General features: G+C 60.0%; 1 protein-coding gene across 1 annotated transcript in view; it reads right to left on the bottom strand.

The window, feature by feature from the left end:
• Positions 1-27537, bottom strand: part of FBLN1 (fibulin 1) — a 66013-nt gene that overhangs the window by 24436 nt on the left and 14040 nt on the right. The window contains exons 3-14 of the mRNA XM_054582520.1: positions 25602-25734; positions 23461-23632; positions 19576-19635; positions 17615-17716; positions 16922-17059; positions 15653-15790; positions 12548-12691; positions 11653-11781; positions 10819-10944; positions 8167-8286; positions 7271-7402; positions 5394-5517 (exon numbers count right to left, since the gene is read on the bottom strand). Coding sequence (XP_054438495.1) covers positions 5394-5517; positions 7271-7402; positions 8167-8286; positions 10819-10944; positions 11653-11781; positions 12548-12691; positions 15653-15790; positions 16922-17059; positions 17615-17716; positions 19576-19635; positions 23461-23632; positions 25602-25734 — 1518 coding nt within the window. The remainder of the gene's footprint in view (positions 1-5393; positions 5518-7270; positions 7403-8166; positions 8287-10818; positions 10945-11652; positions 11782-12547; positions 12692-15652; positions 15791-16921; positions 17060-17614; positions 17717-19575; positions 19636-23460; positions 23633-25601; positions 25735-27537) is intronic.

The following is a 27537-nucleotide window of genomic DNA, read 5'->3' as shown; positions in this document are numbered from 1 at the left end:
AGAGGCAGCTTGTGGCACTCCTGATTCTCATGGCAGGGCAAGCGCTCACAGCGGCTGCAAGAAAAGTGGACAGAGACAAGAAGAGGGTTAGGGCCCATTCAGCAAGCAGAGAAACAACAGAGCGCGGGGAAGCGGGAGCTCGCTGAGCAGGGCCTCCCGCCGCCCCTCTTGCCAGTTCAGTCAATGGGAAGAGCACCCCTCACTCACCTGTGGGAGGTGCCGTGGGCCTCGGGGCTGCTGACTCAGGCACTAGCCTCTTCCAACACCCCCAGGGGGCGCTGGGTGGCTGGGGCCAAGGGGTGTGCCCAGACTGAGGTGCGTCCCCTTCTCACTGGCAGAGCCCCACCCCGGGCTGCGCTCACCAGGCACACCCTGCCCTCTGAGTGGCATCCAGGCTCCTGGCCCCGGCCCATCAGTGGTCAGGGCCCCACGGGGCACTTGGGGGGTTGCGGAGATGGCCCCAGAAGGGATCATCTTTGCCACTAGTAGCCATGGTGGTTGTCATTTATCAAGTGCTTGCTGGCTATTCACCAGCATACATTTCCTGGTGTGATCACTGCCACTGCATTGTGAGGGTGGGTGGGGCGCCATTTTTCAAATGAGGAAACTGAGGCTGGAAGAGTCAGTACCTTCCCAAGGTCACAGAGTGAGGAGGCCAGATTTGTGCTTAGGTGTGAGGTCTGATCCCCATTCCCCTTCACTAGACCTGTGCTCCAGGCTCAATTCCCTGTCTATGTCCACAGGGCCAGCCAGGGCTCAGAAAGGAGATGGAGACACCTTCTAACTTCCTGTGACAGGAGGGAAACAGGATCTAACTTCCTGTAACAGATGGAGACAGATTCTCACTTCCTGTTATAGGTTCTAACTTCCTGTGACAGAATGGTGATAGTTCCTAAGTTCATGTGACAGGATGAGGATAGCTCCTAACTTCCTGTGACAGGAGGGCGACAGGTTCTAACTTCCTGTTATAGGTTCTAACTTCCTGTGAGAGGATGGAGACAGGTTCTAAATTCCTGTTATAGGTTCTAACTTCCTGTGACAGGAGGGAGACAGGTTCTAAATTTTTTATAGGTTCTAACTTCCTGTGACAGAATGGTGATAGTTCCTAACTTCCTGTGACAGGATGGAGACAGATTCTAACTTCCTGTGACAGGAGGGCGACAGGTTCTAACTTCCTGTTATAGGTTCTAACTTCCTGTGAGAGGATGGAGACAGGTTCTAAATTCCTGTTATAGGTTCTAACTTCCCGTGACAGGAGGGAGACGGGTTCTAAATTTTTTATAGCTCCTAACTTCCTGTGACAGGATGGAGACAGATTCTAACTTCCTATGACAGAATGGTGATAGCTCCTAAGTTCTCGTGACAGGAGGGAGACAGGTTCTAACTTCCTGTGACAGGAGGGAGACAGATTCTAACTTCCTGTTATAGGTTCTAACTTCCTGTGACAGAATGGTGATAACTCCTAACTTCCTGTGACAGGAGGGAGACAGATTCTAAATTCCTGTTATAGGTTCTAACTTCCTATGAAAGAATGGTGATAGCTCCTAAGTTCTCGTGACAGGAGGGAGACAAGTTCTAACTTCTTGTGATAGGATGAGGACAGGGGCTATCTTCTGCCACCTGAACTTTAGGCCCTTCCCACAATGAAGACAGCAGCCTAAGGAAGCAGAGTCGAGGTGCAGGGCCCCCAGGACTTGGCAGAGCACGGCCCAGGAGGTTCCGCCATCTTGACTGTGTGTGGATTCTGCCGTCAGGAGCATCTACTGTCCAAGTCTTCCCTCAGGTCTCCCTATCAGCTTTTTAGGTTCCCATGCCTCAAGCTGGCAGTTATTGTGAGTGTGGTCTCTTTTTACATCCTATTTCCAGGTCCTCTGTCAGGACTGATAGCAACCCTTCCATTTACTTGGCCATTCTGTGTTTAGAAAGACAGCCCATAGCTCCATGGCACTACAGGTATGTGAGGATCAGGAACAGTGAAGGGGGGTCATGCATGGCAGGGAACCCAGAGGCAGAGGGGAGAAGGAGGGGAAAAGGAGGGCCTGGGTGCTGCTGAGGGGCAGCCCAGTTCCAGAGACACCTAAGTCCAGGCCAGCTGGGAGTGCTCCAGGTGATGTGGGAGGCCCTGCGGGACGCTGCGGGACATCGCGCTGGTCCCTCGGGCTTTCTCCTTCCACTAGCTCACTTCACTGTCCCACATCGGTCTCCTTATTCTACTGACCGGAAGACTGTTGCTCAGCGAGGCCATGACTCCACAGTCTGTAGTCAGTGGCAGAGGCAAAGGGGGCCTGTCTCACTTCAAAGCCTCTACGCGCCTGCGCGCACACACACAAACACACCGCCCCCCTTCAGAAAGCCAGCAGGTGGGTCTGGCCAGCAGGTGGCGCTAGAGTCTCCTTTGTGTGAGCTGAACTTTCCCACTTGCCTGCCGCCCATCCCCTCCCTGCCCAAGGACAGGGTTTTGACTTGGAAACACGAACGCAGCATGTGTGGAAGGTGGAGAATGTGAAGTGTGTGTGATGCCCTGATTCAGCTCCCGCAGCCACCACTCTCCAGAGAGCCGGACGCTCCTTCCTCCTCAATGGTCCCCACACTCCCAGTCCCACAGAGTCAGTAACCAGAAGCATCCCAAGCCCCCCTCACACCGGGCATTTTGGGGCCCGACGCCCTCTAGACCCGTAGCTTCCCAAGGGCGTGGCTGTGGCTCTTTGACTTTATCTCCAGTGCCCAGGATGGGCTCGACACCCACGACCTGTCTAGTAAATGTGCACCAACCAACACAGCCCTGGTCAGTCCCAACGCCAGTTGTCCCCTCCTGCTGTACCCCGGCCTTCCCGAAGCGTCCCAGAAACCTAATCAGCGTTTCTGGCAAACCTCCTGTCAGACCGGGAACGGCACAAGTCTTTGGCGACCGATGCATCTACACTGAGGAGGGTCTGTTGTCACCACACCCACTACAGAGTGCGGGAGAGGCAGGCCCGCGGGACCCCGTGCCCCGGCTTCTATCTCATCATGCTCATGAGAAAAATGTGCCCCAATTTTTCACTTCACCACATGGAGTCACAGCACCCCAGTTATGTGAAAATGTAACTTGGAAAGCCACCACGTACGAGAGAAAAAAGGTCCTTGAGGCTCAGTCCCTCCTCCTGGGACACATGGCCATTCTGGCCACTCCCAGGCTGCTCAGTGATCGCAGCTGTCCCTGACTTTCACACACTTGTCATTTTGGAGACAAGCCCCAGGAACCGGCCAGGGCAGGCCTTCACCCCCCCTGTCCACTGGCAAGTACACCCTCAGGCCAAGAGCCGTCCAAACCGAGGCCACCCAGCCGAGGCCACCCAGCCCTGCTCTGGCTTCCAAGACCACAAGTCTCAGGGGCCAGACCCGCTGAGGAGATAAAGAGAATGTTTGCAGTCCCCGCCCAGGCCCTGGGACACTTTGAACATCCCTCCCGTGGGCAGGAGGGAACTGCGCGGTTAGGATCCTAACAGCCTGCTTGGTCCGCCAGGCCCAGCCCTGCGGGCTGTGGCCAGGCCTGCTGGTCATGCGCCAGTTACTGCCCCTTGGTCACCAGGGACCCTGCCCAGAAGGAGACCGAGCGCAGAGAGAGAGAAGGCTGAGGCGCCTTCTGACTGGCTCTGTCCTGGGGAAGACCGCGGGGGGCTCCTCGCCCTCCTCACCACCGTTTCCTGAGCACCAGGCTGGGCGCCTGGAGCTCGTTGCTGCGCATCCTTCCCCGTCCTCAGGCCTTGCCAGGCAGGTGTGACACGGCCCCTGGGGCGCCGAGGGACTGGCCCAAGGCCACAGCCCTGAGGAGCAGGAGAGCCACAGGACCGCAGTGAAGGATGCCTGGGGTGCCCACGCACGCCCCGCAGGAGGTAGACCCAGAGCGAGCTTTACGGAGTGGGCTCTGCCCCACAATTGCAGGTCACCTACAGGAACCCAGGAGGGCGATGTCCCCACTCCCTGTACAATGGAGGCTCTGAGACGCTCATGAGACCCGCTTCCGGTCAAGGTCAAGGGACTTTGTCAAGGTCAAAGTGGAATGGACTGAGCTGGAAGGCAAACCCAAGTGGCCTGGCTCCTAAGCCAAGATCTCTCCGGAATGCCTCCCCCCATTTGCTTTCGTGGCTGTGTGTGAGGTAGAGGGCAGCGGCACACGGCAGAGGTGGACAGAGCTGTGAAAGCAAGGGGACTTACAATGGCAAACGGCAGCACAGCCGAAGTTACGGACACAGCTCTTCCTTAACCACGCGGAGGAGCGCCGTGCCTGCCCGCGGGGCCCCTGAGCAACCGCAGCCTCTTTGGAAGGCTGTGCACCCGTGAAGCCAGTTCTGGAGTGGCTTCTCCCTCACCGGGGCCCAGGAAGGAAGCAAGGGGGTGGGTTTCCGAGCAGACAAAACACATGCTGGGGGCAGAGAGCAGGCCCGGGGGAGGTGGCGAGGCTGGGAAGGATGCAGAGGACTGCCGGAGTCAGGGTGGGTGGCAACCGCCTGAGACCTGCTCCGGGGGTCAGCGCACAGGAGGCCCGGCCAGGGCCTGGGGTGGAGCCAGGGGACGCTGGGGCCTGGGCACCACCCACGAAGGAGGCACTGACCCTCAGGAGGGAGGAGCAGGCTCAAGAGCAAGAGGCCAAGTCACACAGTCAGCCTGGCTGTGTGCTGGCTGTGAGTCACTTCCACAGAGAGAGGGGTCAGGAACCCATGCTCCTGAGATTGCCTCCTGCCGCGGAGCTTGTCCTGAAACAGCTGACCGTGGGCCTCGCCGAGGCCGTCCCAATAAAATCAGGGTGGGGTGGTATGTGATGAGACCTGGGGTCCCCAATACTCCCTAAGGAAGCGGCACCCAACACCCCAGCAGACAACCAGTGGCCTGGGAGGGAGCGAGCTTACAGTGACGTACGGACACACAGCTTCAGACTGAGGGCACAGGATCTTCCGCGCGAGTCCCACAGTCCCCGGGCTGGACAGAGTCTGGCTTTCAGATGGGTTCGCCTAATAAGGATGCCCCAACACGTCACGCTCGTCCACCCGGAGTTGTCACTACCTTCATCTGATGCAGAGCATCCTGACACTTGTGTCTCACAGAAGAGGACACAGAGGCCCAGAGAGCTGTCCCCTGCCCGAGTTTCAGCTGGGAAACCAGGGGGCCAGGGTTCTGCCAGGCTCCATGCACAGGCTGCTCAGGGGGCAGGCCCGCCAGCCTCCAGCTCCCTGGAGGCCACGGCCTTGGTTTTTGGGACCAGTCCCACTGGCATTTAGAGGCCTGAGGACCAGGGGTCCTCGAGTCCCCCAAGACCCCTGCAGGAGGGTGCAGCTCATGAACCACCTGCCCAGGCGGGAGCCGGGCCCCCAGGAGGCCGGCACAGACAGACAACCGCGGGCTGAGGGACTTACGTGTCTGCGGAGCGACGGTAATTCTCTGGACACTCGAAGGACAGGCAGCGGAAGCTGCCCTGGATATTGAAACAGGTCTCGTTGATGGAGCAGTTGTGTGTGCCGGTCACACACTCGTCAATGTCTGCAAGAGACCCCGAAGCAAGAGAGTGAAGGCCAAGACCACCTGAGCAGGTCCACCGACGGGGGCGGGGGGTGCGGTGCTCGGGCCTCCCACTAGCGGGGGTCGGGGTCGGGGTGGGGGTCGGGCTGTTCCCGCCCGCTGCGGGCCGCTCTCTGGAGCAATGTGCCCGCTCTTTAATTTATAGGACGTTTGTATTTATAGAGCATTTACGTATTATTCAGTCCCTGGAATGAGCATAACAACAATTACAGCTAACACTCTGATGGCCTTGGAAAAGCTTCAAAGAGTTTTTTAAATTCTCTTAAGAATTCATTGAAGTATGTACTGTCACCCTCCCTCGAGGGAGCAGCTGGCCGAAGGTCAGACCCTGCGTAAGCAGCGGAGCCGAGCTTTGAACCAGGCAGGCTGGCACCAAGGCCGCTGCTCTAACCAGTGAGCGCCTCTCCACGCTCCGAGGCTCATCGTCCTCACAGCATCCCGGCAAGGAAGGAGCCCCATGTTACGGATGGGCGTCCCAAGGCCTCATGGGATTCTACGTTGTGCCCGGTGTCCAGGGTCAGTGACATCTGGGCTGGACCCTGGACACCAGGGGCTGTTCCCCTTCCCAGAATTCTCTGGAGCAGCCAGATGGTGGGGTCCAGGGCACATCACTGAGCCAGGAAGCGTCTCTGAACCGGGGTCAAATGCCTGGCCTTGGTGGCAAAATCGCACTCCTAATCTCCAAGGCCGAGGCTCAGGAATGTGTTTTTTGCCGTGTCTGGCAGGGTCCAGCTGCGGAAGGCAGGAGGGGGCACCTGGCCAGGGGCAGGGAAGTCATTCGCTCTGCTGGAAAGGCGAAAACAGAGTGTCTCCCACCCAGTGCTGCGGGCCAGCTGAGCGGGGCCCTCCCAGGAATCGCTGCAGCTGTTGCCTTGGATCAAAGTCACCTTCTGCAAGACCAGAGATGACATCTGCAGAACCGGGGCCTCTGGGGCCTCCGGGTCGCCAGCTCAAGGCAGTGGCGGGGCGGGGGTGGGGGGGCGGGAGGAAGGCGCCAGGCAGACCCAGCCTCTGTGACTCAGCTTCTGGGGCCGTTCCCAGAGACGGGGCCACGTTTCCATTCCGTACCATTCATTCACAAATGTCTACTTGGCGCCCGCTCTGTTACCAAAAGAACAGTCGCAGGATGCAGGGTGACCCTAGAGTGTGTCCGATATGGGAGCTGAGTGGCCGCTCTCCCTGAGCCTGTGCCAGAGCCGACCCCAACCCCAGTGAAGCCCTCAGACCCCTCGAGACCCTGGAGTTGTCACACACCGGCAACACCCTCCCCTCGTCTGGGCAGGGATCAGCACCTTGGCCTCCACCATCCGACCCTGGCAAGGTCTGGCCCACAGCAAGGGTTTGTCAAATGACTGAAGGAAAACGGAGCAGGTGGCACTATGCCACGGAATGGGACCCTTGGGCACGGACTTCCCATTTCCTCCCTGGAGGGCATCGTCCTAAAGGCTGTTGGCCCCCCCGTTCCAGCCCCCTTGGGGCTGCCCAGGGCAAGGCATGAGGGTGCAGCGCCCATGCTTCGAAGACAGGTGTGCTGGCGGCAGCTGGGCCCAGGACACACCTCGGAGGGAGAGGCCTCCCCTCCCCAAATGCACCCCACCTGTGGTGTGGCCCCGGTCAGGGAGGCGCGTCCCCCAGCGGGGGCTGCCTGGCCTTCGCCACGACCTGTAGAGCACCCGGGCACGGCCCTGCAAGTCAGGAGGCCCCGCACGCTCACCTTGGCAGTTGCGGCCGTTGGGCGCCAGCCTGTACCCGGACGAGGGGCAGCTGCACTGGAAGCTCCCAGGGATGTTGATGCAGCGGTAGGAGCAGATGTGGCCCCCGGTGGGCAGGGCGCACTCGTCGATGTCTGCAAGGGCAAGGCCCACGCTCAGCGTCCTGGGCGGCCCCGGCCTGGGCTGCCTTTCCCTAGCACGGGGCCCGCGGGACACGAGAACCCTCGAAGTGCGGGGGCTGCGGCGGCCTCAGAGATCATCACGTCCGAAGGGGACTCAGGGCCCAGAGAGGGCGGGCCTAGCCTCGGGCCACACAGCAGGTTCACAGTGTGACGTGTGCATGGGTGGGGAGAGGAGGCAGACGGGGAGCTGAGCAGAGGGGACAGGCCAAGGGCTCAGAACACCACCAGGGCTGGCCGCCAGTGCATCCCCATGCTAATTACTGTACACGAGCTAATAAAAAATACCCACCCACGGGGAGAGCATAGACGCTCACAGTGGCCTTGCTCTAAGTGCCGCGCTGGGCCGGGCGCTGCAGGAAGCGCGTCTGACTCAGCTCCGGGTTTCACCCTCTGGCGCCGCTCCCAGTCCTTGAGAGTGTCCAGGGTGAACCCTCACACTACAGAGGAGGGGCGCCCAGGCTGGGGAGGGGCTTTCAAAAGTCAGGGCTGGGGCTGGTCCCGGAGCCCCTCCTCACTGCTGGGCCACACAGCGCCGCCCAGCCCTGCTCGGGGGGCCCACAGCCCTCACCGCCGGTACGTACTGATGAAAGAAAACCGGGGCGAGCGGCTTTGCTCCTTCCCAAACCTCACTCTCGATGGTGGGTAAAGGACGCTCAGGCGCGTCTCAGTTGGAGGGGAAAACAAACCACCCGCCAGCCTGAAAGGGCGGCGCCCACCTTCGCAGGTGACCCCGTCCACGTCACTGAGCTGGTAGCCTCGGCGGCAGTAACACTGGTAGGAGCCGTAGACGTTGGCGCACTCCTGGCTGCAGGGGCTGCTGTTGCACTCGTTCACGTCTGGAAGAGAGAGTCCCCCGGGTCACCGCTCAGAGCCATGTCCCTCGTCCCTGGTGGGGCCGGGAGCACAGTGCCTCCCTCAGGTCAACACAGCTGGAGAGGCGGAGGTCCCGAGCGTGGGGCTGCAGCCCGGCTGGGGTGGCCTGAGGCCCCTCCCCCAGCCCCCCGCGGCTGATGGGCCTGGATTCTCCATCCTGGCCACGGCCTGAGGCAAGCTGCACTGGCTCCCGACGGGGCGACAGCCACAGCCTCGGCTACTTCCAGTCGGGCTGCCACCTGGGCACCGGAGGCTTTCTAGTTCTCAGAGGGAGGAAACCTGACCATGTTCTCCTCTGCACTGAGGGAGGACCTGTCGCTACGCTGACACCTAATACTCGCATGCTCGGGACTCCCCAGGCCACTCAGCAACCCCGGGCTCTTGCTAGTCTCTTCCCTTTGCTTAGAGCAGGGACCAGCCTACATCTGGCCCCCCACTTGTTTTTGTTAATAAAGTTTTATTGGCACACAGCCGCACTCATTCATTTCCCACCGTCTATGGCTGCTTTTACCCTGCAGTGGCAGAGGTGAGTACTTTCAACAGACGGTGGCTGGCAGAGCCCAAAATATTTACTATGTGGCTGTTAGGAAAACAAGTTTGCCAGCCTCTGCCCAGAAGTCTCTTCTCATGTTGATTTACTGCTAATTCTTAGCAGGGCAGGAGGGGGAGCAACTGAGAAGGCCCATTAGCCTCTTATCCCCGCAGCCTCACTCACAGGGCTGGGCCGCACCTGCTCGCCTCTGCCCAGCATGGTTCCTTGTCACCTGCTGAGACACTCCCTGAAGGCAGGAACCGTGTGCTTCTGCCACACCTTTGCAGGGGCGGGGTGGGGGGAGCTTTGTGCAAGCTTAGCGGAATACTGTGGCGAGGCCGGTCAGGCCCTGGTGTGATGTCCACAATGTTGCCAACACAGACACGAATGCCTACTTTTCAGTCATTTAGGGTAACCAGGGGCAGCAGAAGCCACGAACGATAATGACACCACCACCCGCCGCCTCCCTGTTGCCAGCACCCCGCCTGCACCCCGCCTGCACCCCGCCTGCACCCCACCTGCACCGGGCATGACTGCTTTCTGCCTGCTTCATCGCGTCTCCTCCTCGCGACCCCTGCACGGCGGGTCCTGACGGCCCCGTGCGGAGATGAGAGCACAGAGGCCCAGAAAGGCCCAGTTACTCCTTCAAGGCATAAACGTGGCAGAGCCGGATCTGAACCCCGGCCTGAAGGGCCCCCAGGTGTGCATCTGGTTCCTTGCCAATATACGTGCGCTCGGCCTGGTTCGTGGGGACAAACCCCAGAATCTCGGGGGAAAGCCCCGGCCCCAGGCACATGACACATGGTCCAGCCTCCTGTCTGGGATTTAGGGACAGCCGAGCCCATCCCGGCAACTCGGACTTTTGTGGTCAATCACATTCTTCTTACTCCAGAGTTTTAAGGCCTGCTCCGTCTAGGTGTGAGCAGCTCCACCAGCAGCCCTCGGTCACTGCGCAGACCAGGGCTTCATGGGCAACATGGGGGATCGCCAGGGGCTGTCCAAGGACTCAATCCCTGCTGACGTCTGAGCCTGATCCCCGCAGACGACGTGACATCTGCTGAGCGCCCACTGTGTGCCAGACCCCCTGCTGGACACACCGGTGGCCTCGTCTCGGTCCATCCCCTCAGCGGAAGTCAGTGCTGCCTGAGAACCCAGGACGCTCGGCACCCATGCGTCCGTCCAGGCTCCACCCCGCACGCCCAGAGACCCGAGCAGCTGGCATGGCTTCTGTGTGGCCGAATTCTGGGTCCCTAGGATGACGACCTCAGGCCCCCTTAAAACAGCTGCCTGAGCGCACTCAACACCGCCAGGGCATTCACCGCATGCAGCAGCCAGCCCGACCCGGGCCCTCGCTTCCCTTTCCCTTAGACGCACTGCATTTGGAAATCTCGCCAGTGGGAGTCCCTTTCCGGTCCCTTTGAGCTGTACTTTCTACCACCCAGGAATGTCTTTCTTAAGGGCGGGACCCGGCACGTGACGTGTGCTCCACCCGCCTCCTGGAGGGGGGGGCGGCCAGTGGGCAGGCGAGCTGGCCCAGTCGTTCGGCCCGCGCCCCGAGCGCTCCCTGAGCACGCCCCAGCACGGAAAAGCACCCCCACTTCTGCTTTGGCAGAGTCGAGGCCAATGGACTCTGAGGTGTCTCCCCTGCTGCAACAGCCTAGACCTGCCCAGCCTTGGTTTCTCTTTGACATGTCATCCCAGGTCCCCCGTGAGGCCCCCGAGGTCACGTGGACGCATGGCCGGCTCTGAAACCCCAGATCCCACCCTCTCTGCCTGTCTTAGCCGGCCTGTTACCCCCACGTGCGCAGGCCGGTGTGGTCAGCCCCTCCAGGGCGCAGGAGAGCTGGGGCGGTCGCTTCTGACAAGCCACCTTTCATAGGCACATCCCCCACTAACACGTCATTTAATATGTGCTCAGAAACAAGTGTGCGTCAGTCCTGACGGGGTGGCCCCGGCCCCTCACCTTCGCAGGAACGGCCATCGGCCGCCAGCCGGAAGCCCACGGAGCAGCTGCAGTGGAAGGAGCCTGGCGTGTTCTCACACTTGTGGCCGCACAGGCGCCCGGGATAGCGCCGGCACTCGTTGATGTCTGAAAGAGAGTGGCGGCGGCGGCAGCTCAGCGGCCACGACCTCCCAGGGCGGCGTCACGTGCCCCTCCCCCTGCCCCCGCGTCCTTCAGCCTCATTTCTCAGAGGACAAAGGCAGAGACTTGTCCCCAGAACAGGGCAAGTCAGCAGAAAGTCAGGCTCCATTGGGCACGCCCCCTGCTCCTTCCGGGGGGCACGTCTGGGTGTGCGTCCACCCCCAAGTTCTCTACTCTGGAACCCTGAAGGAGCGTCCCCCCGGTTTGGGGGTGGCAGGCACCCGTGAGCAGGGTCTGCCCCCACTCCTGGTGGCCGGGCTGCCATGCTGCCTCTGGGTCTCGCTGCCCCAGCTCCGTGCATGGCTCGGGGCCCAGTGGCCCTGCGGCCCTGCAGCCCTGCAGGCCGGCGAGAATCTCTGGGAAACTGCGAATCTCTTGGGCATTTGTAGAGTGGGCTGGGCCTCATAAGCCGGCGGCAGACCGAAGTGACGCAGAGCACCTGCTGTGCGGGCGGGAGAATGGCCCGCAGCCGGAGGGCACCGCGGGGCTGGGGCTGGGCTGGGTCTCTGGCCGCGGGGGCCTTGCTCTGGGGTGGCCTGCCCCCGATGTTCCGAGGTGAGGAGCAGACCATGTTCACCTCGGGAGACCACGGGCTGGTTCTCTTCAGAGTCACCCAGCCAGACCCCCCCGAAGCCTATGGGGACGCCCACATACCCACACACGTCCTGCTGATGCCGTCGAAATAGTAACCAGCGTTGCACTCGCAGCGGAAGCTTCCAGGGGTGTTCACGCAGTGGTGCCCCGGGCCACAGGGCTCAGCGGGCGGCGAGCACTCATCCACATCTTACAGAAGAGAGGAGACATTGGAAACCCTTTAGTGTGTGTGTTTTCCGAATATAGAAAGCAAGCAGCAAAGCGAAATGGACGTGACAAAGTAGCATCATTTAGGCTTCAACACAGCTTCATGGAGCACCCACTGTGTGGGGGGCCCCTGCCAGGGAGACAGCCGACCCCTACCCGCAGGGGACTCCTGCTCTGGCCGGCCAGCAGCGACCTTAGTTAAGGCAGAAGTGCCCGGGGACTGGGCAGGCGCCAAGGAAGTGCTTGGGGGTGAGAGGGAAGAAGAGCCCTGTGGCCAGCAGGAATCCGGGCCCTGGGTCCCGGGCCGGAAGGAGCAGGCGGGCGTGGGAACCGCGCAGAAGCAAGGGCCAGGCTTGTCTGGGGAGCAGCCAGACCTGTGTCATCTGGTCTATATGGTGTGTGAGGCGGGGGCCAGCCCAGGATGACTGCATTGTAAGCGGGGGCATCTGTCCCCTGCCTGTCACCCATGCAGACTGTGCGCATGGAGCGGCAAGACTGCTTTTGGGTCCTGATGACCGGACAGAGTGAAAGGACAAGGCCGGAGGCAGGGGGTGGGCTGGCATTCTACTGCAAGAGTCCAGGCAGCGGACCAGAGAGGCCTCTGCTTGGAGATCGGCAGCGGGACGGATGGACGGACAGGCAGAAAGGGCTTGGTTACAGGATCTAGTCTCCCCTGTCACAGAAGGGAGGGTTGCGCCGGGAGCAGAGACAACTCCATCTCCGATCAGTTGCCTTGTTTCATACCCACCCACACAGCGGGTCCCCTCCTCGTTGAGATGGTAGCCACGGCCACAGTTGGGCACGTTCTTCTGGCACGCATAGGAGCCCTCCGTGTTGATGCACGTGTGCCCGACGGGGCACGTGGCGCTCACACTCAAACACTCATTGATATCTGCAGCGGGAGAGAGAGAGGGACGCCGTGCGGTTAGCCATGGAGCGCGTCCGCACACCCAGCCGCCGAGCCCGCGCCCCTCCGCTTTGCAAACCACCGCAGAGGCCCCCGGACGCCGTCACCCAGCCCCGGCCCCAGCCGCAGGCCTGCCGCCCTCGTGCCTGGAGTCACACCGCCCCTGCCTGGTAGGCCATCTCCCGCGCCTGCCTGGGAAGCACGCCTCTCTATTTATTTATTTATGCATTTATTTTTACTCCTTACCTAAAGATATGTTTATTGATTTGAGAGAGAGAGAAACATTGATGTGAGAGAGGAATATCCATTGGTTGCCTCCTGTCTACGCCCCAACCAGGGATTGAACCCACAACTTAGGCATGTGCCCTGGCCAGGAATTGAACCCACACCCTTTTGGCGTACAGGATGACGCTCCAACTAAACGAGCCGCCCGGCCAGGGTAACACGTCTCCTTTAATGCCCAGCTCAGGACCCCCACTCAATGACACCTCCCGTCCGGCCTCGGAGCAGCCTTCCCTAATGTGGGCCGGCAGGAAGGACATGCCCTGACTGGACACGCCCGACACAGGGACTGAGGGGCGGCCACCTGTGATGAACCCACCCCCAGCAGGCGTGGACCAGTAAACACGGCGCACTGGGTCACACACCTGTCCCCTCCGCGCACTCAAACCAGTGCAAGACCACACAGGCTGGACTTCCCACTGGGGCGTCTTCTAAAAGGACATGTTTTTAAGAGTTACCTGTTCTGACAGACACTTACAAACCCCCTGCGGGGACAAAGAGAAGACAGTGGCGCTCGAGGACCCCTGGGCTGAAGGACAAAAGAGGGACCGGATGTCCCGCCCCCGGGCGCGCCCACCGTCCTCAGACAGGCTCGGAGCCTGGTTCCGTCTGCCCGTGGAGTGGGCCCCGCAGAGCGGCCCAGCACCTCACGGAGCGCGGAAGCCTCCGGGCGACTCCTGCCAGGACGGCAGCCAGCCTGCACAGGCGGGGCTGGGATGTTATCTGCGTTTTACAAACAGGAAGCCCCCGCTCGAGGCTGGAGTGGGGGCCCACGCAGGTCTGGAGCCGGGCTCCCCTGCCCCGACCCTGTTTAGTAAAGCAAGTTTACTGGAGCAAAGCGCATTCCTCGCCCATCATGCGAGACGGCGTGCGGAGCCACGGCAGAGGCCCTGAGCCGGCCAGGCTGACAGTTGCTGTCCAGCCCTTGAGTTTACAGGAAAGCTCAGGGCTTCTACCTGGAGTCAAGGGTAAGTGCAGGCTCGGTGATGGTATCACGCCCTCCCCTCTGCGTCTTGCACTCCCCAGCAAGAGCTGCGCTTCCAAACTGCTGTGGGAACTCGGGTGCCCCTCGAGATCCTGCGCTCCAGGGAGCAGAGCCCCGCTGGTGAGCACAGGCCTGAGTTGTGGGCTCAGCGCCCCATCGGGGAGCCTACCAGGGGCAACCAACTGAGGTCTCTCTCACACATCGATGTTTCTCTCTCTCCCCTCCCTTCTCTCCAAAAATAAATAAGTAAACTCTTGCTAAAACTTAAGAAAATAAAATAAAGTGATATCCCTCTGTACTGTTAAGTGAGGAGGGGAAAAAAAGCAAGTGGCAGAACAGTTTGCCCCATTTTCATAAAATCACAGTGTCTCGAGAAAGCAGGAGCCCAGAGAGCGCAAGGACGGCCCTGAGCAAAGAAGCTTTTCCTTAGCTTCGTACTTAGGTTTCGTTTGCCTTTTGGCAAATAAAAATGTATATAACATTTGAAATAAAAGTAATTTTTAACAGAATCCTGCCCTTGGTGACAAGGGTTATGTGCCACAAAGAGAGACCCCGCCCTACCCTGGGCCAAGCTGAGGCTGCCCCGAGCGAGCAGACGTCGGCTCTGAGGCCCCCACAGAACCACCAGGCACTGGCGGGCTGGGACTCCCAAATGTCCCTGCATCATGGAAATCGGCCCGGCTACGCTGTGCGTCGGGCTTTCCGTCCCCGGTGGACGCCAGCCTCCCCCACGGCCCCCCGCCGGCAGGCAGCAGGCCCGGGCGGGGCCGCCCTCCCTGCCAAGCCCTGGGAGAGCTGGGCCCCCTCAGGGACGCACGGCCGCCTGAGGCCCCCACAGCTTAGACGCCTCCCTGACAGGATGAAAGGGGAGCTTTAGGCGCAAAGACGGGGGCGGGTTCAAGGGTGCCTCTATCCCAAGGGTGGCTGTTCTGTTTGTCTTTAACTATCCTGGGGGAGTTAAATAAAGGGTTTTTGACCACTGTTCGGCGTACAGGTGAGCGGCGTGAGCAGCATTAGGTGCATGAACACTGGTGTGCAACTGCCACCACCAACCGCCCGCAGCGCTTCGCACTCCCTCCCCTGGAACTCTGTGGCCTTGAACCCGAACGCCCCGTCCCCCACCGCCCCGTTAACCACCATTCTACGCTGTGTCAATGAATTTGACTACTAATACAGACTACTTTTTAAAACAGTTTTCTATATACTAGGCACTTCACAATCGCCTTGTTTAAGGCTCGCCTCCAGCCAGACACTGTGATCGTTCCCACTCGACAGGGAAGAAAACGGAAGTTCAGAGGCAGTGAATCACCTTAGGCCCCTTAGTTCAAAGCCAGGTGTCGGACTCCAAAGCTCAAGTTCTTTGGTCCGCACCAGGGGCTGCTAAACTAAAATGCAGCCCCGGGGCCAAAGCCAGCCTGCCAATGGCCTTTGTCAATAAAGTTTTATTGGGACGCAGCCCTGCCCGTCTGTTGACATATCTGTGGATGCTTCCCAGCTGCAATGGCAGAGCGGAGCAGCTACCGCAGAGCCCGTCCGGCCTGCAGCGCCTCACATAGGTGGGATCCGGCCCATCCCAGAAAAAGCTGGCCGACCCCTGATCCAGACGCTATGAGCCCCCCTCTTCTCGAAGGGTCGCTCGCCGCACCTGGGGGACCCCGTAGCTGGCGGCAGAGTCTTACCAATACAGCTGCCTAGAGCATCTTGTATAAAGCCGCTCTTGCACTGCAGCTTGGGTCGGCAGCGGAAGGATCCCAGAGTATTCTGACAGATAAAATCGGGGAGGCAGTTATGAATACCACTGTCACACTCGTCAATATCTGGTGCATCATAAAAAAAGGAGATGGTTAGCGAGAGTCCTGCCAGAAGCATTCTTACAACACTTTAAAATCACAACAAGGTGGGTTTGTTTGTTTGTTTTAAAATGCTCATTACTCAGACTATAACCCAAAACATTTCCACAGAGAGGCCCCAGACAAAAAGGGCCCAAATTAGCCAAGACTTAAAACGCTGATTTTTTTTCCCCCAAGGCTCTTAGGAGGCAAACTCTCTGTTATATAATAAATAACCCAGGCATTTTCCTGGCAATATGTGTGGGTTTTTGGTGTTGTGTTGTTTTTTTTTTTATTTCAGGCCATGTGCATGTTTTGTTTAGATCATCAAGCAATGACCTTCATGGCAATAAACACTGTCTCTATAAACTCATTCATTCTGAAGTTGTCACAATATTCCAAACAGGAACAATGGTGATTGTCATGATCTGAGTGCTGGCTGCCCTCCCTTGAAGTTCATAGCTGTCAGACGTTCAACTGAGTGTGGACTCAGTTGGCCGGGCCCCTGCGTTCTCAGGGTCCAAACCACCCAGCGCGTCCGCAGGGGCGGAACCACCCAGCGCGTCCGCAGGGGTGGGGTGAGACGTCAGGAGGGTGTGCCGTGCTTTTGAGCAGCCCTCATAACTCATCCAACATTTTTACAAAAGCGTTTTGCTGTCTGAAGGGCTGGAAACACTCGGCACAAAACTATATTCTACCAGGTCCTCATCAAAGCCTTATCTGCCAAATAACTTCTATGGCTTGGCAGGGAGGCCGGCAGCCAGAGCTGCCGTGTTTTTATGCAGAGGAAGAGCGCTTTGAACTTCAAGGAAGCCTGCAATCAGACAGAAGGCAGCTGTTGTGCAAAATATATATAAATACATGTACGTATGTATTTTGTAACATGCACATGTGAGCGCCTGAAATTTACCCCAAGTCTTGACTTTAAGTGATCGTGCTCTGAGCCTTTTCGTACATGCAAATTTGGCAATGTTATTGACTCAGCGTTCAGGTACAGAAGGTAAACCCGCCGCGGTGCAGCGCACCACGGAGCCCAGCCCCGGGGAGCCCACAGCCGCCTCTCCCGTCACACAGCTTGGCCCCAGGAGGTGAGGGTTTTCGACTCGGACCATGTTATACCTTTGCAGTCATTGTGCTCCGTGAGCTCATAGCCAGTCCCACAGCTGCTGTCTCTCTGGCAGCGGAAAGAGCCCACGGTATTGATGCAAGACTCTCCAAGCCGGCAGGTGTGGCTGCCCGTGATGCATTCGTTGACGTCTAGGAGAGAGGGACCGACGCAGGGGTCAGCGGCAGGAACAGCGGTGCTGCCAGAGGGCAGCGTGGCCGGGTCCCCGACACCCATCAAGACCCCACACACGGCGTGTTCGGGCTGTGCCCTGGACTGGAGTCCTGGGCGCTCCCATGATTCAAAGCAATGGCTTTCCTCCCCGGATAAGCTTTGGGTCAATCGCTCCTGGCAAAGAGCCAGGACAGACTGGAGTCATGTGACCCTTAAGAACCCTCTAAGGGCTATCAATTCCACCATCTCCCCACCTCACAGCGAGGGGCCAAGGGAGGCTGTGAGCAGATCCCGGATTCACAGCCCAGTCAGACCCCAGACCAACCCTCATTGCCGGCACGGGGTCTGCCTTCTCCCAGGTGAGAGCATGCGGTGCAGGCTCCGGGGGATGCTGGGAAGCCGGTCCTGGGTCCCCCGAATGGGGCCCTGAGTTGTGCAAAGCGGGACCTGCCCCGACGTCTCAGGCCGAGGCAGAGGCTCCCAAGTGCAGTGGCCGGCTGTCGAGCTGTCCCCAGGAGCACGGCGACATTTACCTTCGCAGGAGAAGCCGTCGGGCATCAGCTGGTAGCCCACGAAGCAGGAGCAGACGACCTCCTTGCCCGTGTCTCGGCACTGCTGCTTGCAGGGCCCGCCGCCTGCAACCAGAGCCGCTGTGAGCCCGAAGCCCGGGGCGCCCCCGGCCGGGTGCCACTCCAGCTGTCTTTGGACAGGGCCTGAGAAAATGGCCTCAGGGGGCACTGACCCAGAAAGGCAGGCTCCCCAGGCTGGAGCCCAAGCAGCCGCCCTCCCACGGGAGGCCCCCGGGGCCTGGCTCTGAGCGCCTGGCGTTGCTGCTCCAGGTCCCAGCCCTGGCCTGCAAATCGGGCAGATGCAAGGCGGGCTCTGCAGCTGCAGTGGAGCTGGAAGGGGCGAGGCAGACAAGAGTGCGACGTGGCCACAGACAGCGAGGGGCCAGGCCCACGGGGCAGCGGGGCCCTGAAGAGGCCTCCTCTGCCCCCCACGTCGCTCTCAGGCCAAACTCTGCCCCCGATCCCACAATGCCCGCCTCGGCTCCGGCCGCCAGCTGGCTCCGCTCACCCTGCCCCGGGGCCGCCCGCCCACCCCTCCAGCCACACTTCCCGCAGGGCAGCCTGCAGGATGCACATCTCACGGGACAACCTCTACCAGGCGCAGATCCGACCGGGCACAGCACGACTGCTGCCCCGTGCCTGGGGCCCGCCCCGCTCTCCACGGTCTCGCCCGTCCCTCGCTCTCCACCCTGCCGCCCCCAGCGCCCCCCACCTTACTCTCCAGCACACCCATCCTCACTCACTGCAAACCAGCCTGCCCCCGGAAGACCTTCCAATTCCAATCCCTCCTGGAGCCGGTGAGGAGGCTTTCTGGGCTCCCTGGCCTCCCCACCCCGCCCCAGGCCTGTGTACCAGCCGCACACACCATGTGGCGCTTAAACGGGCTCTCTAATCCACGCCCCAGCCACAGAGCAGGCTGCTGAAGGAACCTGCGGAGCGGACCTGCCAATCCAAACAGGCCAGCGTGTCCCATGAAGGAGACATAAACTTTTATCATAGGAAAAAACAAACCTGCAAGGCCCTCCGACTCTAAATGCGCAAATGTCTCCCGAACAAATCTTACCGCTGGGACCTCAGAACCCAGGGTCAGATAACACGCACCGCACCCCCCCGCTACGCGCCCAGGGGCTCCAGCCTTGGGGGAAGCTGTGCCCTCCATTCACAGAGCACAGTCAGGTGGGCACTGTGGGGGCAGGGTTTTTAACATCAGCTTCTCACTGGACTCCTTGCATGGCGACTGACCATCCCGGGCTGGACGGGTTCGTGGGATTCGTGCAGACAGAATAGTCACGGAGCCGCGGGGATGCCTGCCATGCCTTTATTCCAGGGTGGACGATCCACGCACGCTGCACGCTGCGTGTCACACTACATGTCACCTGGCCCCTCTGCGTGGCACCCACTGCGAGCCCTTGTGTTTCCCCTGCGTGTCTGTCTGTGCCCCCAGTGAGAAGCCCCTACCTTCTTAAGTTCTAGAACAAACAAAGCCGGCAGGGTGCCCGCAGACCGTCAGCACCAGAGCTTCGTACCACGCACGCGGCCCACTCAGGGCTGTGGGAACCGTGTATCGGACCCAGACTCAAGGCTGCGAGACCACTTTCTCAGGCCCCTTCAAGGCTGAGAGAAACGGCTCCCCTTAGCGACCCAGGGCCCTGGGTGAGGAGGCCAGACGGCCCGCGCTTACCCTACCTACGCTCCTTCTCTAAGGCCACCTTCTGCCGCCCTGGCGCACCAGGCCCCGCGGGGAGGCGCGGGAAGGGAGGGGGGCCCAGGAGTGCGGAGAAGACAGACGGAGTGCCTTACAGCGGAGCGGGGCTCCCGGTCACAGGGCCGCCCGCGGTGCACCGGGCACCGCCTGAGGCCGATCCCCTGCCCGGCTGGCCCCACTGTGAACTCCCAGATGGCCCCGGAGAGGAAGCGGGCCTCACCTCGGCAGCGGTCGTTCAGGTATGGGTCCTCCTGCTCCTCCTCCGCCTGAGACACCTTAGCTGAGGGCAAGACAGGCAAAGACACGTTAGGTGCAGGCAGAGGCCCTCCTTCTCTCGGGGGGCGCGGAGCAGTTTGTCTTCTTGGGAATGTCAGGCAGGAAGGCCCGTCTGTGCAACTCCTAACAGCTCGGTGTTCATTGTACCATTTTGAAGAAGAGAACGACACTCATCGATACAGCCAAGTCCCTAAAAGATCTGCTGTAACGGAGCCGCGGCGGCCCCAGGGCCTAGAATTAGCCACTCAACACAGCGAGGTGTCACACTGTCCACATTACTCGAATATTTCAGCAAAGGCAGGCACGGCCCCGCTGTAAATCAAGTCACACCCACCATTGATACAGCAATGCATCAGGCAAAAAGTCACTGTTGTGGGTTGAGCTGTGCCCCCCGCCCTGCAAAAGATGCTGAAGCTCTAACGCCCAGCACCTGCGAACGGACCGCACTGGAGGAGGGTCTTTGCCGATGATCAAGTTAGGATGAAGGCAATAGGGTGGGCCCGAATCCAGTGACAGTGTCCTTATAAAAAGGGGGAACTTGGACACAGTGACAGACACACAGACGGTGAGACAATAGACGTCTGTTGTTTAAGCCCCCGGTCCGTGGTATTTTTATTTCAGCGGCCGCAGGACACGGGCGCACTTGTTTTATACAGCTGGCCTGCAAGCTCAGTGCAGTGCGGCCACCGGCATCCACCCACGCGGTTCGTTCAGTGACGGCCCGGACCGGCCCCTCCTCTCAGTGGAAATGCCGCGGGGCCGTGGGCTCGAGACCCGGCGCGCACAGCGGCCCTGATTAACGGGGTGGCAGTCCGCTAGTAGTTTGGGTGTCAGAGAAACAGGTTAGGCCTTTTCACTAGGGTGGCGATAGGCCAGGGTGTGAAGAATCTTTAGAAATGCTTGAAAACCGAGCTGCCTGCTGTTGAGGACCCTTCCGCCAGGCAAAATGGCAGTGGTCGCAAGTCGATTACATTCAGTATCAACAACAGCCACGCTGGTGGCAAAGCACAGATCAAAGGAGACAGAGAAAAGACCACAAGGACACGTGGCCTCATAAAAACAGTTCATCTCCGCATGTGGGTTTCCAGTAGAAACCGTGTCTACGTCCCCGTGGGCTTCCCGTCCTTCCACCTTCCGGGCCTTCTAACCGCCCGCAGTGAGCTCTGACGCAGGCACGCTGCAGCAGTAGCCATCGTTAAGAGGAAACATGTCAGTAGCTCTGCTGTAAAATGCAACACAATATACACATTTTAACAATGCACAAGGCGTTCTTTCTCAGGGGCTATTAAAATACAGCGAGGGTCTCTAAATCTTTTCAGCTGCGGAGGAACTAAGCAAAAAGCCTTTTAGGGCATAATTGTCTCTTCTAGGTTAGGGGGCACCTTTGCTTGGGGGTATTAATTTAGGGACATTTCTTTTTCTTGCTGCCTTCAACCCCAGCAAAGAGCTAGTCCCTCCCATGTGCCAGGGGTTGAAGGTCCCATCCTCCAAAGGGCTCTTCGGACAATGCCGGGAGGATTCGCAAGGAACTGCCCGCTGGGTGAGGGGGTCGCTGAGATTTCCAGGGCGCGCTGTGGGGGCCAGCAAGCCTGCTACTGCCGCCGGAAAACGGCTCCCGAACCTGCGCTTCCCCAGCTGGGCCCCGCTCCTGCAGCATCGGAGTAACTGGGGTACGGCCCAGCGCGGCTCTTCCCGAGCCCCTCATGTTTAAGGGAACAGGGATCCTTCCCCAGTCTTCGGCCCATATACTTTGATAACATAGAATAAAAACAAATTACAAGAAAAACTAAGGTAAGAGAACAGTCATGGGAGCCCTGATTTTTAAACTTAAATTAAACGGTCGTAACTGACTCTATCAAATGCTTATATAATTTTCGAACCCAGTAGGCCCACAATCGACATTAATGGAGGGAGGAGGGCGCGGCTAGGACTGGGGGCGGGGGCCCTGGCGGAGACTCTGGGAACAGGCTGGGGCCGGGACTGAAGCCGACACAGGCCGGGGGAGACACAGGCCATCTGGAGCGGCAGTGGAGCCCAGGGATCGTTATTGAAACAAGACATAAATCAACAAAAGTCCTCCCTAGAGACGCGGAAGGAATGCTCCACCAGGATAAAGAGTTCGGGTCTGTTTAAAGTAAAACTGTCATCTCTGATTTCAAAAGTCCAGGAGGGAGCCAGAATGTGGCTCCCATCCCTCTTTATGAGGGAGAGATCAGAAGTGCGCCCCGGGGCGTCCACGGGCCCTGGAAAGGAGACATTAAACACAAAGACCGAAGGACTGGTCCATCGGATCCAAAACCCTGAAGCCACCGGGGTCAAAAAGCCACAGCCATGGGCGACCTGACTTTGAGACCGCGGGTTTGCGAGCTCTTCCTCCCTCAGCTCTCCTGCCCCAACCCACTCGTAACGGGTTGGGGGCGGCGAGGCGCGGAGCTCCGAGTGAGAAGGAATGGGGCCCAGAGTCACACAGGCTCCTGAAGTCCCCCTGGGGTTACTTCCGTTCCCAGGAAACCACTGCGTAAGGGGAAGAGGTTATCAGACAGCCCCGAAGTTTCCTGAACTGGGAAACCGCACCATGCCCGGCAGCTTAGGGATTTATCAAATGGACAGTGGGGAGACAGAACCGGGGGGCACACAGCAGGGAGCTCCCTCGAAGCTGCCCTGGGGGGTCACTCGCCCCTTTGCTGAGTGAGCCTCTGTTCCTTGAAGGAGCAGAGCCTGCTGTTAGCGAGTGGTCCCCACAGACTCTTGCCTACGCATCACCGGCTCCAGATAGGGGAGGCACCGGCTGAGAGACGGGAGGCGGGCATTCTCCCTGCTCTGTATGTGGGCCACATGGCCTCGAGCATCGGTCCTCAGCGGGGAAGCAAGAGCAAGACCAGCCACCCACACCGCCCAGGGCTGTTGGAGGGACAGGGAAGAACTGTGGCAGCGAACGTTGACAGGGCAGGCACCGCACCCCTTTCTACGGGTTCTCCCACCGGATCCTCTCAGGGCCCTTATGAAGCAGGACTGTGATTATGCCCATTTCATAGATGAGATGACTGAGGACTGGGTAAATGAGTTTGCTGAAAATACAGGTTCGGACAGGGACGTGAACCAGATTTGTCGGAACCCAGATCCCCGGCCCCCGGTCTCACGCTAGGACAGCGGGCCTCAGATAAGGTGACAAATGTGAAACTGCTCTGGCACCTAGAACCTCTCATGAAGATTTCCAGGGTGTTCTGTGGGAGCCAGCAAGCCTGCTACGCCCACAGAAAACAAATCCCGAACCTGCGCTTCCTCAGCCTGGACCTCCCAATCTGTAGAATGGGAATAACCAGGACACGCCCCAGCGCGGTTCTTCCCAAACTACAGTGCACATGTGTGCCGACCCTGCTTGTAAGATGGTTAATTTTATGTCAACATGGCAGGGCCATGATACCCAGATATTTGATCAAATGCTAGTCTGGAGAGTGCGGGGATGGTATTTTTAGACGAGATTAACATTCCAATGAGCAGACTTTCAGTAAAGCAGATTGCCCACCATAGCATGTGTGGGCCTTGTCTAATCAGGTGAAGGACATGAGAGCAAGACAGACTCACCCAGGCAAGGAGGAATTTGGCCAGCAGACTGCCTTCCCATGTGAGCTGCCACGTCAGCTCTCTCCTGGGCCTCTGCCCTGCAGGCCTGGCCTGCAGTCAGACCGCCAGCGCCCACAACTGCACAAGCTAGTTCCTTACCCTATAGATCTCTCTCTCTATGGACATCTGCATATCCTATTGTTTCTGTTTCTCTGAACAACGCTGACCAATGCACCACCCGAGAGGGAGGCGAGGAGGGAGTTACCTGTCTCTTGGAGGTCCCCATTGTCTGCAGGGGCGAAGTCGGCAGTCTCCTGGCCCTTGACGCAGCAGGCCCGGAAGACCAGCCCGCACTGGTAGCCGACCATGAGGTTGTACTCGCAGCTCTTGCCCTGGGCCTGGGCCTCCCTCCCCAGCAGGCAGCAGTGGCAGCACCTCTGCAAACAGGCAGGGACCCCGGGTGGAGGAGTCAGACAACAACACAGCGGGGCCCGCGGGCCTCTCCGATCCCCCCACATCCGCTCTCCCTGGACAGCGATGGCCCGGGCCTGACTTCCCAGCTCTTCTAAATGGGAGCAGTAAATAGCAGAGCAAGCCGCGCCTGCAAACCCCACAGGGTGGGGTTTTAAAGGAACCTTAAAAGGGCTTGCACCCCGCCCGTGTTCCCCGGCCCTCCCAGGACCCCCGCCAGCCCCCGTCTCCTGGAGGAGGCGGCTATGAAAGGGACCCTGTCAGGTCACACAGGAGCTCTGCAGGGCTCCACTCCTCCTTAGTGCGTGGCCTAAGACTTCCCTGCTGTGCCCGGGAGAGCAAACACGCATGCAGCCCCTCCTCCCAAGTTAGGGTGGTTCAGGCGGCAGGAATCGGATTGCGCAGTGGGACCGACCCCAGCTTCCCCAACGTCACTTAAATCCTGGGGACAGCATTCACCCTGGCATATGAAAAGCCTTTTCAGTCTCTTTCATCCTGAGAAGAGCCCACAGCTGGAGCCAGGAGGCAAGGCTGGGCTTCGGCTTCTGCAGAGGTGACGGGTCTTCCATCCGCTCCCTGCACAGCCTCTGCTGCCAGCAGCGAGGCGCCCTGGCCACATCCTCCACCTTGTGCCGCGTGAGTCACCCTTCCCGGAAACACAAATCACTCATCTGCCAGAGCGACCTGTTCACACTCCCGCTAGACTGTTCCAGGCTTTCTCTGTACCCCCCTTTCTCCCCAGTCTGGGCACAGGGGCAGAGCTGTCTGCCAGGCAGACGGTGTCGGCAGAGCCCCAGTCCTGCCCAGGGAGGCAGTCGCAGAGCGTCCAAGCCTCCCTCACACCAGAAAGCTCCTCCAGTAAAAGCACATAAAGGCTGCGGGCGGCGGCGCCCCTCAGTTTCTCCCTGTGAAATCTCCCCCGTCCCACTCTGTGCGGAGAGAGAGTGTCCCCCGAGAGGAGCCCACGCAGCCTCTCTTGGAACCCTGACTACACTCCGAATCTGGCTCCTTGAAATGACTTGCCCGCCTCCCTGGCCAGGGACGGGAAATCTTTTTTCCAGGGAATTTGCTCTTGTCCCCTGGTACCTCTAACAGAAACCCAGCTGACTGGGGTGACTTTCCAAGCCCAAACGAGCCAGCCCTGTGCCCCCCACCCGGTGGGTGTGGGAGAAGGCACAACCTGGACGCCTCCTTCACTGATCTGTGGTTTTGGACGCGGGCTGCTACCCAGGTCCCTGTGCGGCCACCCAGAGATGCGGACCTTCCGTGGCGGGGGAGGCCCGGCGGCCTGGCCCGGACCCAAGTCCCAGCAGGCCTGACGCCCTTGCTTGCAGCTCATGTTCAGTGCAGGACCCTCTGGGTCTGGAGGACTCCCAGCTCCGTCTCCCCGGCACCTCCCCCTGGTGGTCGTCCGAGGCCACTTTGGAATGTGCGCCTCTCTTGAGCCTAGGTTTTCTCCTCCAGAGCAGTAACAGAGGCCGTGTTGCTGGAGGCCTCTGGGGGGCAGTTCTGAGCCCTGGGCTCTGATTAGCCTGGGTGCAGGGAACCTCGAGGGCCTCCTGTGGGTGGCGGGGGCGGGAGGGGGGGCCCGCCTTGACCTGAGAAGAGGGTTCTGCAGACCCTGCACCCCGTGACCCTGCTCTGACCTCTGTGCTCCTGCTAGAAGCCGGGGGTGGGGGTGGGGAAACGCCCTCAGGCACGCCTGTGTCTCTCCCTCCGTCCCCGTCTCCCCAGGGTCCGAACCGGGCCCAGGAGTCACTGATACACTGGAGGAGGCCAGGAGACTTGAGGGGTCCTTTTTTCCTCCTGGGCCAGGCGCCCCCTGCCGCTCGAAAGGACTGGTGGCCCAGAGCCAGGGTGCGGTGGGGAGAGCGCCAGGCCTCCTGCCGATGGGCAGGGTGGGCTCTGGCCGCTGGCCGGCGGGACAGGGCTCACCTTCACGAACACGGCCTCAAGGCTGGCGTTGCTGGGCAGCTCGCTGCAGCTGTCCTGCTCGTTGGCCAGGTTGATGCCGGTGGCGCAGTGCAGCTCCTCCAGCTGGCTGTGGCAGCACTGCTCCCAGACCATCCTGCGGGCGGGCGGGGGCAGCGGCGGGCTGGGCGGGGGGCCGCGGCTCGGCGGGCGGCCTTCCCCACCCACCCCAGACACGGACAGACACACACAGCGCCTGGCACACAGACAGTGCCTGATACACGTCAGAAAGAGTGAACGCAGCCCAGGCGGGTGGGGCTCAGTGGATTGAGCCCCAGCCTGCACACCAAAGGGTCACGGGTTTGATTCCCCATCAGGGCACAGGCCTGGGTTGCAGGTCAGGTCCCCAGCAGGGGGCCCGTGAGAGGCAACCACACATGGATGTTTCTCTCCCTCTCTCCCTTTCTTTAAAAATAAATACATAAAATCTTTTTTTTTTTTTTTTTTAAAAGAAAGACTAAACACAGGGTGGTGTCTGCAGCGAGTCTAGAGACCCAGCTGGGCCACCAGAGCCCTTATGTACCTCTCTGAGCTCCAAGCCTCCCTCACAGAATGTTCCCACCTCATCCCCACTTTCTGGACTCAGAGGAAATAGCTCCAGAGGGCTACTGCCCCAGGCAGCCGAGTGAGGAGTGGGGCCCCGCCGGCAGGGGGGGAGAGCAGGAGGTATGTGGAAGTCACCCGTGGGGCTCCCACCAGACCCTTCATGACCCAGGCTTCGGCCAAAGCCACCAAGGGCAGGAGGGGCCGCCCGAGCTGCGCCTGTCCAGGGAGGGTAAGGCCCCCCCAGTCGCCCTGCGCTGCCAGCCAGGCCATCTCTGCCCTGGGGCAGCAGCCCCCAGCCCGCCCTGACCCCCCCACCATGTGAGGCTCTGCACCCCCCACTTCCCATGTGTTTCCCGAACTGCCCTCAAGCTCCGGGCTGGGTTTGCCCGTTTGCTCATGCCCTGGGTGGACTTGCAAAGAACAGGTGTTTCACTAAATTGTCAGGAAGAAACCAGGTGATGTGCATCCATGCATCCATTTATTCAAAAATATCAGCCGCACAGAAAACAGGGCGGGGCGTGGAGAACCCAGAACCCCGAGTCCTGCTGGTAGGACAGCCGTGCGCGGGCTCCTCAAAGTTAGAAACAGAACTACCGCAGGGCCCCGCGATTCTGCTCCGGGGCCTGTGCCCCGAGGAGCTGAGAGCAGGCACTCAGGTATCTGTTTACCCGAGTTCTGGGCGGCACACTAGCAAACTGGTCTGTACGCACAGTGGAACGATCCCGAGCATTAAAAAGGCAGGAAGTTCCAACACTCGCAAGGACGGGAATGAAACTTGAGGACGTGCCTCGGGCTCAGCGAAAGCAGCCGGATACAAAAGGAGGAAGGCTGCCTGATGCCACTTACACGGGGGACCTGGAGGAGTCTGAGTCCCAGGGACAGAAAGTGGGATGGCGGCCGCCAGGGGCTGGGGAGGGAACCAGGAGTCACTGCGTCATGGGCACGGTTTCGGCTCCGGAAGGCGACAAAGTCCTGGGGATGGGCGGCGATGTCATGGGAAGGTACTGAACTGCACACTTATAAACGGTTAGGATGGTAACATTTGTTATGTGTGTTTACTACAACTGAAACAAAATTTGGCTGTGGCCCTACTGTGTGCCAGGTCTGGGCAGAGGCCCCAGGGACAGGGACAGGAGTGGCCTGGTGGGAAAAACAGCCTCCCACGTCCGGGGGCTGCAGGCAGCAGCTACTCAGCGCTGCCTGGTGGGGCCAGCGCTGGAAGCAGCCCGGGCTGGGCTTCGTGGTGGCTGCTTCCCTCACCGCCGATCACTGACCTGGCCCTGGAAGGGGGGTCCCCCGGGCCTCCCTGTGTACTTGGGGAAGCTGAGGCCGGGCGCTGGCTCAGGTGGCGCAG

This window comes from Pteronotus mesoamericanus, unplaced genomic scaffold (assembly GCF_021234165.1).
Source record: "Pteronotus mesoamericanus isolate MK-2021 breed Mesoamerican mustached bat unplaced genomic scaffold, CSHL_Meso_final contig_702, whole genome shotgun sequence".
Taxonomy (NCBI): Eukaryota; Metazoa; Chordata; class Mammalia; order Chiroptera; family Mormoopidae; genus Pteronotus; species Pteronotus mesoamericanus.
This window is presented reverse-complemented; position numbering and strand designations above follow the sequence as displayed.